At 33.9% G+C, this 12,878-nt stretch overlaps 1 protein-coding gene across 1 annotated transcript in view; it reads left to right on the top strand.

Annotated features, from left to right (window-relative positions):
• Positions 1-5,080: 5,080 nt before the first annotated feature.
• Positions 5,081-12,878, top strand: part of LOC136828936 (ventral anterior homeobox 1b-like) — a 33,180-nt gene continuing 25,382 nt past the window's right edge. Inside the window, exons 1-2 of the mRNA XM_067087307.1 lie at positions 5,081-5,539; positions 12,616-12,792. Coding sequence (XP_066943408.1) covers positions 12,621-12,792 — 172 coding nt within the window. The 5' untranslated portion in view covers positions 5,081-5,539; positions 12,616-12,620. The remainder of the gene's footprint in view (positions 5,540-12,615; positions 12,793-12,878) is intronic.

Here is a 12,878-nt window from a genome sequence, read left to right as displayed (position 1 = left end):
ATTCTCCATTGTACTTGTTATTCTCATTCAAATCTACATATTTTCAGACATTTATATAAAACCAGGCAAGTAATTCATCATACTTTCATTTATTTCGTAGGTTTCTCTGTTTGGACAAAACTAATTCTAAAAGAACGTAACCAAACCAACACTTCTGAATCCGATTCTCCATTGTACTTGTTATTCTCATTCAAATCTACATATTTTCAGACATTTATATAAAACCAGGCAAGTAATTCATCATACTTTCATTTATTTCTGTAGGTTTCTCTGTTTGGACAAAACTAATTCTAAAAGAACGTAACCAAACCAACACTTCTGAATCCGATTCTCCATTGTACTTGTTATTCTCATTCAAATCTACATATTTTCAGACACTTATATAAAAACAGGCAACTCGTTCATAATGCTTTTATTTATTTCATAGATTACTCTGTTTGTACAAAAGTAATTCTAACGAAACGTAACCAAACCAACGCTTCTGAATCTGACTTTTCATTTCACACTAGGAATTTTTCAGACATCTATATAAAACCAGGCAACTAAGTCATCATACTTTTATTTATTTCGTAGGTTTCTCTCTTTAGACAAAACTAATTCTAAAGGAACGTAACCAAACCAACACTTCTGATTTTTCATATCGCACTAGCGACTAATAATGTCTGTTTGGATTCATTGTTCCTTATATCAGGTCTTGTCTTCGCCGAAAGCCGTCTGTGGGACTCTCATTCTACATCCTCATACCTATACGTGTAACGACATTCACTGGATCGCACTGCATATTCCATATAACTTGTCAAATCCTCAATAGCAAAACGATCTCATAAGAATGCTGCTCTACTTGAAAGTCTTGATATCTTACATCAATAGGCGAATATATTCATTTATATTCACCCAGAGGTTAAAAAAATTACACATTTAACACAGTCAGCTTTTAATTTTATATTAGCATAGGTACACCGAATATTACCATCATCATCAACTGGAATTTGCAATGTTCGATTGCAGACTGGCTCAATTAGCAAGAGCCCGTGCCGCCAGTGGTAGGGTTAGTGTAAGAACAACAATCTCTTTCTCTCCCCGAGAAGAATGGGAGTTAAATGTTTCGAAAAAAATGTATATAGCTATCACTATCCAGTGTTGAATACAGCAAGATCGAGGGAAAACACCTTGCGTATATAATTAGATGCAAGGTGTTGAATATTCGAGATATTGCTGTATCATTGGTTATCCGCAAGCCTATGTTAAAGACTATTCTTGTCTGTCGTCAAACCGTAATTTGAATTGTTGCACCTACCTTTCCTCTAGTCCACTGCAATTCTACATGCTCTGGTTGTAGGCCTACAGTTGCTCCCACGCTAGCTGTAAGTTCAGAAATTTTCATATTAACAATTTTCTTTGCGTATATTTTTCCCTGAAATCTCATCGTAATGAATTTTTAGACGCCAAAATACTATTTGAGCTCCCAAACAACTTTCTTGTTTTTATTTTTTGATGTCATTATTTCCTCACAAGTAGGGACACCCAACTGGTTCTATTAACCAATTATTCACCTATTACGCAGTGTACTTTCTTTTCGCTACTTACAGCCCCAGAGTGCCAGTCTTTCCAGATGTTTTTAAAAAAATTAGGCTAATATACTGATCTGAGAAAATCTGATCACGATGTCCACTACTATTTTAGTCTAAAAAGGCCAGCAAAAAAAAAAAAAAATATTTCAGATATGTGATTATTGAGAGACGTGCTTGGGTATATGGCAGGATTGAGTTGAAAACGATATCGTATGAGAAATAGCGGTTATTCCAGTTGTAATGATGATGAATAAGAGAAGGATAAGACTTGGCCATGTCCTTCTCACAAACGTTGGGAGAAGAGTACGTGATAGTGTCAGCTGGGCTCCTCCTGTAGGCAACTTCGACAGGAATTTCGAGAAGGGAGATTGGAGATGAAAGGAGACTCTTTCGCATCATGCGGAGCTGGAAGAAATTTAATGAATAATCCGATGGGAATGAAATGTGGCGTTGTATATCCGTAGACATTTTTACCAAACGGCTACGCTCATAAAAAATGATTCATAAAAGAAACAGAATATAAGGTGTATTTTGGGATGGGAGTATTATGTGAATTGCTTCTAACCTATTTTATTAATATAGGAATTCACTGGGACGTTTTTGACATCCATTAGAGCAGGCAGAAGGATGCATTTAAAAATCACGTTGACAATGAGCCAATTATTTTCCTATTACTTTAGCTGAAGGTCTGATGAGCTGGTAAATTGTTTTTCAAAGTTGGGCACTGTTTTCGAAATGCTGTGCTTTTGTTACTATGATACTTTCATTAGAAGTATAGCACTGTCTACGGTTATTTCTGGGAAGCTCTGTTATCATCTTGAAGATGTATATTTTATATTTAATAAAATATAGTTTTAGCACCTTTTTCGTTTGGAAAAAGCCCAGATACAAATAAGGTACACGATTTTATGTGAAAGTAAATGTTAAAATAACAGGGTCTCATCATTTCAGGATAAGTGTGCAAGCGCTTATGCCCGCCTCGTTTCGGTTGATCGTTCTCTCGTTTGTTTAATTCAAATGTGTAAATTATAAACATGCTATAGTAAATTATTATTATTATTATTATTATTATTATTATTATTATTATTATTATTATTAGTATTATTATTATTATTCAAAAGATGAACCCTATTCATATGAAACAAACCCACCAAAGGGGCCACTGACTTGAAATACAAGCTTCCAAAGAATACGGTGTTCATTAGGAAGAAGTGAGAGGGGGTAAACGGGACACCAATGTCAATATGCCGATTTCTTACTTCACTGTTAAACGACAAAGTCTGACTTTGTGCCTAAACGTTGCGAAAATCTTTGAAATTCTTATTTCTACACAAAACTGCGTGTTGCAATGATTAGAAGAAATACCCAGGCTTACTTAGAAATATAGATATTACGTCTCGTAAGCTGTTAAGATGAAGAGCAAATTATCTATTGGAACGATAAGCATCTTTGAAAAATGCCTTCAAGCAATATCAAGCAACAAGTGCAAACTAATGATTACCGCTCAGAATCAAACTTATAATTGCTTCCACTTCGTTAAAATTTTCTGCTACGTCTTTAAGTACTACATTTTCAGGACTGAACATTATTTTAGCTTGCAAGTAGCATACTGTGTAAAAAAAAACACACACACAAAAAAGAAAAAACATAAAATAATAAAAATTCGTCAGATTCAGGGATCCTTCTTAGTGGCACTGGTAATCCTCTTAGTACTCTATCAATGTATGCTATATTAATTTTCCATATTTGTATCACTCTTGTACCTTCTATGTGTAAATGCTATACTTCAAAATATGTACATGATAATATAGAAGTAGCCTCTATATGAATAGTTCACAAAAAAGGATAAAGCTGGGAAATATACAAAATATTTTGGTTCTTAGATAACTTTATTAGTGATTCTAACCGTCCTTTCTCTAGACAATCAATCTGATATCTGTCCGTTGCAAATACTGCTCTGTAGCCTAGCGAATCTAGTATGAAGCTATTTCACAAAAATAGCTTTCAATGGTAGGTTTGCGAACTAACCCCACTGCTCTTTAACTGGAACAAAAACTTTTTTACCCATGGGGAGTAGACCTTAGAAGTTAGCTAGAGGGCAATGAATAACTTATGATGTGAAGATGACAGACCAGCTGGCATAGCAAGTCGGCTCACGCTATCACACAATATCTCGGGAAAAGCGAGAGACCAACCTCTGTTCTTAAAACGGAGACTTAAATAAAGTATAGGCCTCAGAATCGGCCTATTACACATACATACATACACAAGTGGGTGTATAGTTACGTACGAGTAATTAAAAGCAAAAAGAATAATTGTGTTCGCATTATACTTTTTAGTTATATATAAAGGCTCGCTACTCAGTGGCAACCTATTCAGCAACAGAACACTTAAATGTGCACCCATTTTGAACAAAATAAACACTATCACTAACAGTAACCTCGCAAGTATCTACTTATTAAGGTTTATCCGAGTCGATTTTCATGTACAGGAGTCGAAACTTCAGGTTGCACTGGACGACGCAGTTTTTCAGAGAGGATTTTTCCCTGACGCCTGTGATTTTATATCGACTCAACTTCAACACTACAATAGTTTTCTCATGTGTCACAGCGAAATAGAGTAATGTCTCTGTGTGCGTCTTAGATTTATTTCCTATTGAACAGAAAATTGGCAGAAGCCAACTTTCTCGCATTTTTGTCTTTAAGCTTTTTATTTAAGATCTTGGGTACTCGCTCTCGCTTAATGTGCTGAAGCAGGTCACTATAACGGAGATCATTGTCTGGTCAATATTTCTTTATTATGGAGGCACGGAATTAAACCCAGAGAGACGAAGAGGGAGGGAGTAAGAGAGAGAGAGAAAGAGAGAGAAAAAATTAGGAGGTCCAAGGGGTTCCCCAATTCTTTATTCCGCTTTGCCCTCCCTTTTTGGTCTTCTAATATATCACATTATCCGGCTGACCTCGCTAAGACGAACAGCAAGCGTTTTTTTTAAGTAATCACGATTTCAGCTCGTTTCCAACGCACTGCCCGTGATATATCAACGTCCCATAACACGAGTAATGACGCATGCGCCGTAGCAGGCAGCTAATTAATCAGGATACAGTTCATTTTAAATGGAGATCGAGCGTTGTATCCCACAGCACAATGAAAACAATTTTACGCAAGAGATCACTCGTAGTAGACCACCATCTGTGCCTTGATGTGTCAATACGAGGGCCCCCATTGGCCAGCCGACGTCGTCACGTCAAAGAAGGGTACCTTTCCTCGGCTTCTCATTGGTCCAAATCTCGCGAGATGCTCTCAGGTTGGACACCCACCTTATGACGTCAGGGTTCGTTCTGTGGAATCACGTATTACCTGTTGGGCAGGGGGATACCCCCGGGCATCTACCGTCTACGCGTGATTGGCTCATTACGTTGTGACGTTTAAATCTCTGCAGCCAATGAATAGCTGCCGAATTAGTAGGTTTTTTTCCCAGGAATACTGAAATATTTCACATTATAAACGACGTCTGTAGTGATCACAAGCATTTCATACTCACGTCGAGAAACTTTGCAAGGAATTGTTTTATTATTTCCGTACACACGAAAACTAACTAAAGAAATCTGTAGCTACCGCCTCGATATCTTTAATTAAACTATGCGATTTCTAGCAACATGGCACCAACACTGCAAACTTTAATAAAACAAAATAACGCTAAAGAGACGAATGATTTTTAAATGATCGAGGAAATCTGCTCGACAAAACACACGAGGTTTTGTCCGACCGTGGAAGGCACTCGAAAAATCCCACCGTACCTCTGGCATCCCGCGATAAGTACCCGTATAGGCGTGGAGAGGTTGAGTACTGTCAGAACAGTTGTTAACTTGTTAGTGCATTGGTTACTGCCCTTGGAAAAACTGTCCAAACTGTCTGTCTAGTGTACTGTACAGTGTTTCGCTGGTCCGGACTCATTCGGCTCAATCACGGTAAGTTGGACACGCTTGTTCTTCGCTTTCTGTTTTATAATTAGAGTTTAGTTTTTTCTGAGTGAATCTATTGACATGTAAAAAAAAAAAGGATTTTCCAATTTTTTATCTTGAGAAATTTAATTGTTTGATGAATGATGTTTATGCGTATCCTTTGGACGAGGCGATCGCTTTATCGATTCAACTGTATCTATATATGAATCTATATAGGAATTTATATACAAACGTACAGAAGATTTCTAAAGAAAAGCATACGTTTTTGTATTTTAAGGACCGCAGTTACTGTCAGTCATTAATTACATTCAGAGAAAATCTAGAATTCTCAGAGTTACATAAGTCAGTTTTTATATATATTATTTTTAGCACAAATTTGTAATAAAGTTGGATGCAGTTTCTTCAAGAACAGATGGACTAATTGTCATGATTTTTATGCAGCTGTTAATTTCATGAAGATAGAATAATAATAATAATAAAATATTATTATTATTATTATTATTATTATTATTATTATTATTATTATTATTATTATTACTATTATCATTATTATTATTATATTTATGGTAACGTAATAACAATAATAATAATAATAATAATATATTGTTGAATAAAATGGCTGCATTTTGCGAATTGATTTTATTCAACAAAACTTGCCTCAAAGAGGATCTTCTTCCTCCGTAATAATAATAATAATAATAATAATAATAATAATAATAATAATAATAATAATAATAATAATAATAATAATAATAATAATTTTGCTGCCTACAGGTAATACACCAGAGAGAGTTTTAGAAATCCTATAATGAGAACTGAGCGGACTCTCAAAGATCCCTGTAATTCTTTGTAATACACTTGAACAATGAAATCACTGTGACTAATATTCTAAATTTCGTTGAGAAGGTAAAATCTTATTATTATTATTATTATTATTATTATTATACATGAGAATAAACTGTATGTATATATATATATATATATATATATATATATATATATATATATATATATATATATATATATATATATATACATATATACTGACATAAGAAGAGAATAAATAACTCGAAAACTGGAAAACTAAAGATAAAAAAGATTTAAATTCACAATGACGGTTTTCTGTTTAACACAAACACATACACACACACACACACACACACACACACACACACACACACACACACACACACACACACACATATATATATATATATATATATATATATATATATGTATGTATGTATATATATACATACGCACACATTTGCAACTGAAGGTTCTTCACTGAATTGTCTCACACTGAAGACGAAATTGAACATTGTTATATGACACTTTGTTTCATGGACACCTGATATTGTTTCAGCTTAAAAGATAACCTCGCTCTGAAACATATAATCTCCGAGGCTGAAGAGTAAGTCGTTGGTTAATGAATCCTTCTGGAAAATTAGCGTCACAATATCAAAGGTCATTAACGTCCAAATGAAGCAAGAAGGCTGAAAATTCTAACGCAATTTCCTTGAAAAGCGAATTTATAATTAAAGTACATTTATTGAAATGAGTTCTCCCTCTATCCGCATCAGTTCATTTAACGGAGTTTTTATTATATAATCTGGGACACTACTGATGTTTACCATATTGTTTGGTGTCAATAAACAACGCAGTTATTCGCCTACGGGATGTTTACGTTTGTGAAATTCTACAGCAAAATTAGCTATATGATACTTAGATATACAGTGTACAGACAGGTATATGGACTTATTCAAATGCCTGATATTACAACCGTACTAAGTACTTATATTCGTCTACATGATACCACGCACTCACCCACAAACACACACACGCATCATGTATATGTATATATTGCGTATATATGTGCATATATATAAGGGTGTATATATATCCCACAAACACGCACATTATGTATATGTATATATTTATATATATACACATATATATACGAGTATATGTATATCTACAACATATATAATTTATATAAGTGTGTGTGTGTGTGTGAAAGTTTGTTCGCGACCATGTATACATTCATGCAGCTGTAGACACATGCGTGTATTTGGTTACGTGGTCTAAATAAATTGTAGTAGACATTTCATATACAAGGCGTAAATAAACCTTGAAGTTGCGTCATGTTCATAAGTGTGTGTATTTAATAAGTAGTTATTTGGGTTTGTGTGCTGCGTGCATGATTTTGTAACCGTCAAGTAGTGGAAAAACACCGCAGCGAGTGTAATTTACCAAGACATAATTGTAAGAAAGTATGCCGTTGTACGCAGGATATATAAAACGGTTCGTTGCATAACATAGGCGAATCGGAGATTGCAGTCCTCTGCTGCGGAGTGCAATCTCGTTGTATCATTGGGCTTTTCAATTCAGTGCGACAAGCGTACAAAAATAAAAAAAAAACTGTTGCTTACGTAACCATATATTGTAGTTTCTTGCCTCGACATACTGTTGTTTTCTTTGTAAGAGTGATATGTCGTGGACGACGCATAAGATGTTAACTTGAATGCACGATCAGATTGGCGACGCGAGTTTTACCGTGGCCGGTCTTGTCCCCACACACCGATAAATAAAAAAAAATAAATAAACATAAATATATATATGTTATATAATTTAACCTTTTAAGAATCCATTAAAGAACTAGAGGACGGGTCTACTAAGTTTTAGCACACAACATATATATATATATATATATATATATATATATATATATATATATATATATATATATATATATATATAAGGAACCCATAAAAACGCCAAAATGTGGAAAATAAAGGCTATATTTCAGAGACCAAACTGTCTCTCTCCTCAGGCAAATAGTGAATCACTATTTCCTTAGGAGAGAGACAGTTCGGTCTCTGAAATACAGCCTTTATTTTCCACATTTTGGCGTTTTCATGGGCTCCCTTATACTTGATGGAATTCTGTTTTAACAGAAAATATTTCACAGTCATATATATATATATATATATATATATATATATATATATATATATATATATATATATATATATATATATGTATATATATACATATTTGATTAGCATTATTACTAAAGTACTTGACTCACTCACATTCTTCCAAGAGCTGAATAAAGCGATATAAAAAAACCCGAAAATATATCCAGACTCGGGCCCATACCAAAATTTAATCAAATGTACAAGCCAGCACAGTTTAAAAAAAAGTGGGGAAAAAACCTGCTCATTAGTTTTCAAGTAATTTCACCAGCTAACTGACAGATGCTCTAGCAGACCGAACCCTAAATATAACCTCTTTGCTTTGTAGGACATGTTAGGTAGGTTTGAGTTCCTTCACACCAGGAACAAGTTAAGCTTTGGAAGGAATGACTTCCTTTGACCTGTGATCAGATAAAAGGGCATTATTTGAAAGCATTCAAATAATATTTTTCATTGCATAAATTCACAAGTAGCAATACCTCTAAGGGTTGTGTTTATTGGGCGAGGAATAATTTATTATTTATCTCATACACAAGGAAACAAAATAACCAACAAACAAGAACCCGGTCCTAATAAATTTTCTAATAAATTTTCGAAGAACGAGAGGTGGACTACCTTATCAATAATCACTTTCCTAATTTCGGCCCCCCCACCTCCCGGCACAAATCTCACGCTAATCAAAGTAGGAAACATTAAATGTGAACAAGCGTACATTTCTGAATATAGCTCGAAAACAATGTCCCTACTCTTATTTGAAGTGTAATTAGTCGTAAATATCCCGTAGAGTTCACCGCAAGCTTTTCACATCTCGAGCAAAACTATCGCTGTCTTACCTACCAATTCTCAACGCTTCCGGTTAAGGATAATGGCAAATCCCTGTCCAATCCTTGTCTCTATCCTACAACTTGAGTTTCTCCGAGAGACGAAGTCTTTCTTTCTCTAATATGTGAATTTCCTTTGTATTTGCTTTCAAGCTCTCTTCCGCTGCGACATAAATATTGTCATTTTGGAACTTTTTTTTAATTAGAGAACCTACCGGCACTGGCGGATTCAGAAAAATTTCATTGGGGGGGCTACCAATATTCATATTATACATATACACATATACATATACCTATATATATGTGTTTATATACATAATTAATTATTATATTCTTTTCTCAAAGTTTCATTGTTTCTATAATAGATTTTTAATTTTTTCCCCATTTTTATGTTTCTCATTTATGTTATTATCTAAATCTTCTATATTATTATTTTGTCATTATTTTTCATGGGGGGGGGCACGTGCCCAGGTGCCCCCTCCCCCCGATCCGCTAGTGCCTATCGGCAATTATCGCGTAAGAAATTGGGTCTACAAAACCCTTTTTGGTTCCTGACATTCTTTTTTTTTTTATATATATATATATATATATATATATATATATATATATATATATATATATATATATATATATAAATTGCTGGTCCAGAAACCGATACACACCTTTCCTGAAATTTAAAAAGTCAGCTTCATTATTAACCGTACGTTTATGAGTATTTTTTTAACAAAAGTGAATAAAAAAACAGCCATTTATAGTTTAAAATCTATATTGTGTGTAACTTATGGTCATAAGAATTTAGAGAAATTTATTTCTAAAAAGTTCATGCTATGAAAACGATTGACCGGAAAAGAATATAGTCTTTATTGCTAGATCATGATAAAAAAGGAATATATTCTTTGTACCTTGATAATGATCAAATTTATAGTGCGTTTTGGAGAAGACAATATGAAGTTATTAAACTTGGATGAGATGTATTTTGCATGGAATTCATAATATGCATGAAAGAAACTGATTTTTTATTGGAGAAACGATTTAGAACGGAATTTTTTTTTTATTTTGCACGGGAAAAATTTATATTTAATTCACTATTCTGTAAATAATTTCTATGCAATCTGCTTTGTAATTTTTTCCTTCACATTTATCTTTAGACAACTTTAATGGACTTATGAATACAAATTAAAACGCTTCTCATGAATTTTTAATTGTAGGAGCAATATTAAATTTATATCATGCGCAGAAGTGATACAAATTCTGAAATCTTTGTGGGAAGAACCCGCCCATATGTAAACACGATTCACTTTGTTTTTACTGAACATCTATTTTAATTACTTCACAATTTTTATTTTAATTAGCATCAAGATTTTACCGATGAAATGCCAAACTGGATTTCTTTCATTCGGCTTGCAAGTCACACCTTTCAGAATAGTTCTCAAGGGAAAAGGCTTCTTCACTTTACAACTGGGTAATTTTGACGGGTTGTAATAACTGTTCACATGAACTTTCCATATAGAAAAATAAAAAGAAAAATACTTAGCAATGTAAATTTATACACATCATGTTTAGCAAAAGGATATGCAAAGCTTAAAATATATATAAATACATACATATATATATATGTATATCTATGTGTGTGTATATATATATATATATATATATATATATATATATATATATATATATATATATATGTACGTATGTATGTATGTGTGGAAAAATACTTGCACTAAATTCATATTGTATTGAATTACTTATATTTTCAAAGATTTTGTGGGATAGTCACTCAACTAGAACAATAATATTCATCACTGCAAAAGTAACATCATAAGAATTATTATCATTATTATTATTATTATTATTATTATTATTATTATTATTATTATTATTATTATTGCTGCAAGATAAAGATGCAATAATTATAATAATGCTAATGCAATAAGGAAGTAATACAAAATCCAGGAAAGTACTATATTTGCAACTGCATTACGTCAGAGTTTCCCAGTCCGTCTTCCGGAAATTAGGGGACCAAAATATATATCGGCTAACAAGTAAATAAAAATCACATAAACTAAGGCACTGATGCTTAACTCAGGCTCTCTCTCTCTCTCTCATAAATATTCCAGGTTTTCATGTGTTCCAAAAATCAGAATCCCTTTTTCAACAGGTACTGAGTCGTACAGCAAAAAATCTTGGCCATCTTGTAAGCGCGTCCGTTAAAACCAATTCTTTTGCCTTGAGAGGTGAAGGCCGTAAGTGAGACGGACCTTGCCGCTGACGCTTAATGTTACGTTTTAAGTGGTGCTTGCAGGCAAATATGCTTGCGTTTCTTCATCAGTGAGAGCACAGGCCTCAGAAATTATGTCCTGCATAGTTTCTACTGTGTCGAAAGCTTGCATTTTTATCTTGCGGATAGTTTTAGCGGCTTTAATTTTTGTTTCGTGTTGCGCATGTGGTCATGAACTCTACCAACAATTTCATTTCGTTGGAGACACCATTTGCTAATTCGTTTTGCTTTAAATGTATCCAACATAAACTAGTCTGCCTTTTCCTCTGTCATTTTTTATAAATTCCAGGATGCTTAATGGGCTTACAGTGTTTTCTCTAATGCTAAAGATTTTAACAAAGAAAGACTTAAATGAATTTCAAAGGAGACAAAAAATGTAAATATTTTTAAGAAGTTTACTCAAAAGCAATTACAAGTTTAACTGTTGTTAAGCTGTTATAGTCGTTAAAATTACTAGCGTAACGATTGCTAAATTGTTATAGGTAATATGGCACTTAGTGACTTTTTACGAAAAAATTTAGTTTTTTTTTCTTTTTAAATTTAAATTTCTCCAAGCAGACTATAATACCGGGGGGTGATCGTCCTTTGGGGTAATTGTCTAGGGGGTAGTTGTCCTCGGGGGTAATTGTCCATGGGGGTTAATTGTCCTGATACCATTTTGCATATTTCTTTCGCAATAAATAGATCAGCTTTATAGATTCCTCGTCTGATATTCAAGTCCTTACATAGTTTTCGAGACGTCATATTTCTTCAGTGTGGAAACTACTGAATGTGAAAATATACTCGTCCTCGAGTTTGTGACTTCTCTTATCCATTATAGTTCGACGCTGAGCTGACACCACCGCTGAGTTGTGTTGTAATTCAACAGTTCAGGAGATTAACAACTGTCCGGCAGTTTACATTATTATTATTAAACTACGGGAACCTATGATTACATATACAAAATGTTACCTTTTTGTTATACCATTTCAGTTACTTATGTGTTCACGTTTACTCTCGTAGCCGCGATGTCTTCACCCGTAGCGGCTCCACCACCGCCCCCGCACCGGGATTCCTTGAGTACCCCTACCCCGACGTCCGTAGGATCACAGCCAGTCACTCCTGCAGTCACCAGCGCTCTAAGAACCTCTTCCAGTCAGTCGAACCTCCCTGATTACGTTCAGACATTAACAGTCAGAGGTAAGGAAATTTCCCTTTAAATTCAGGCTCTCTTATTGCATTAACTGTCAGAGATATAGAACCTTCCTTATGATGTTCAGATATTA

This window comes from Macrobrachium rosenbergii, chromosome 43 (genome assembly GCF_040412425.1).
Source record: "Macrobrachium rosenbergii isolate ZJJX-2024 chromosome 43, ASM4041242v1, whole genome shotgun sequence".
In the NCBI taxonomy this organism is placed as follows: Eukaryota; Metazoa; Arthropoda; class Malacostraca; order Decapoda; family Palaemonidae; genus Macrobrachium; species Macrobrachium rosenbergii.
The sequence above is the reverse complement of the archived record's forward strand: the minus strand, read 5'-3'. Positions and strand labels throughout refer to the sequence as shown.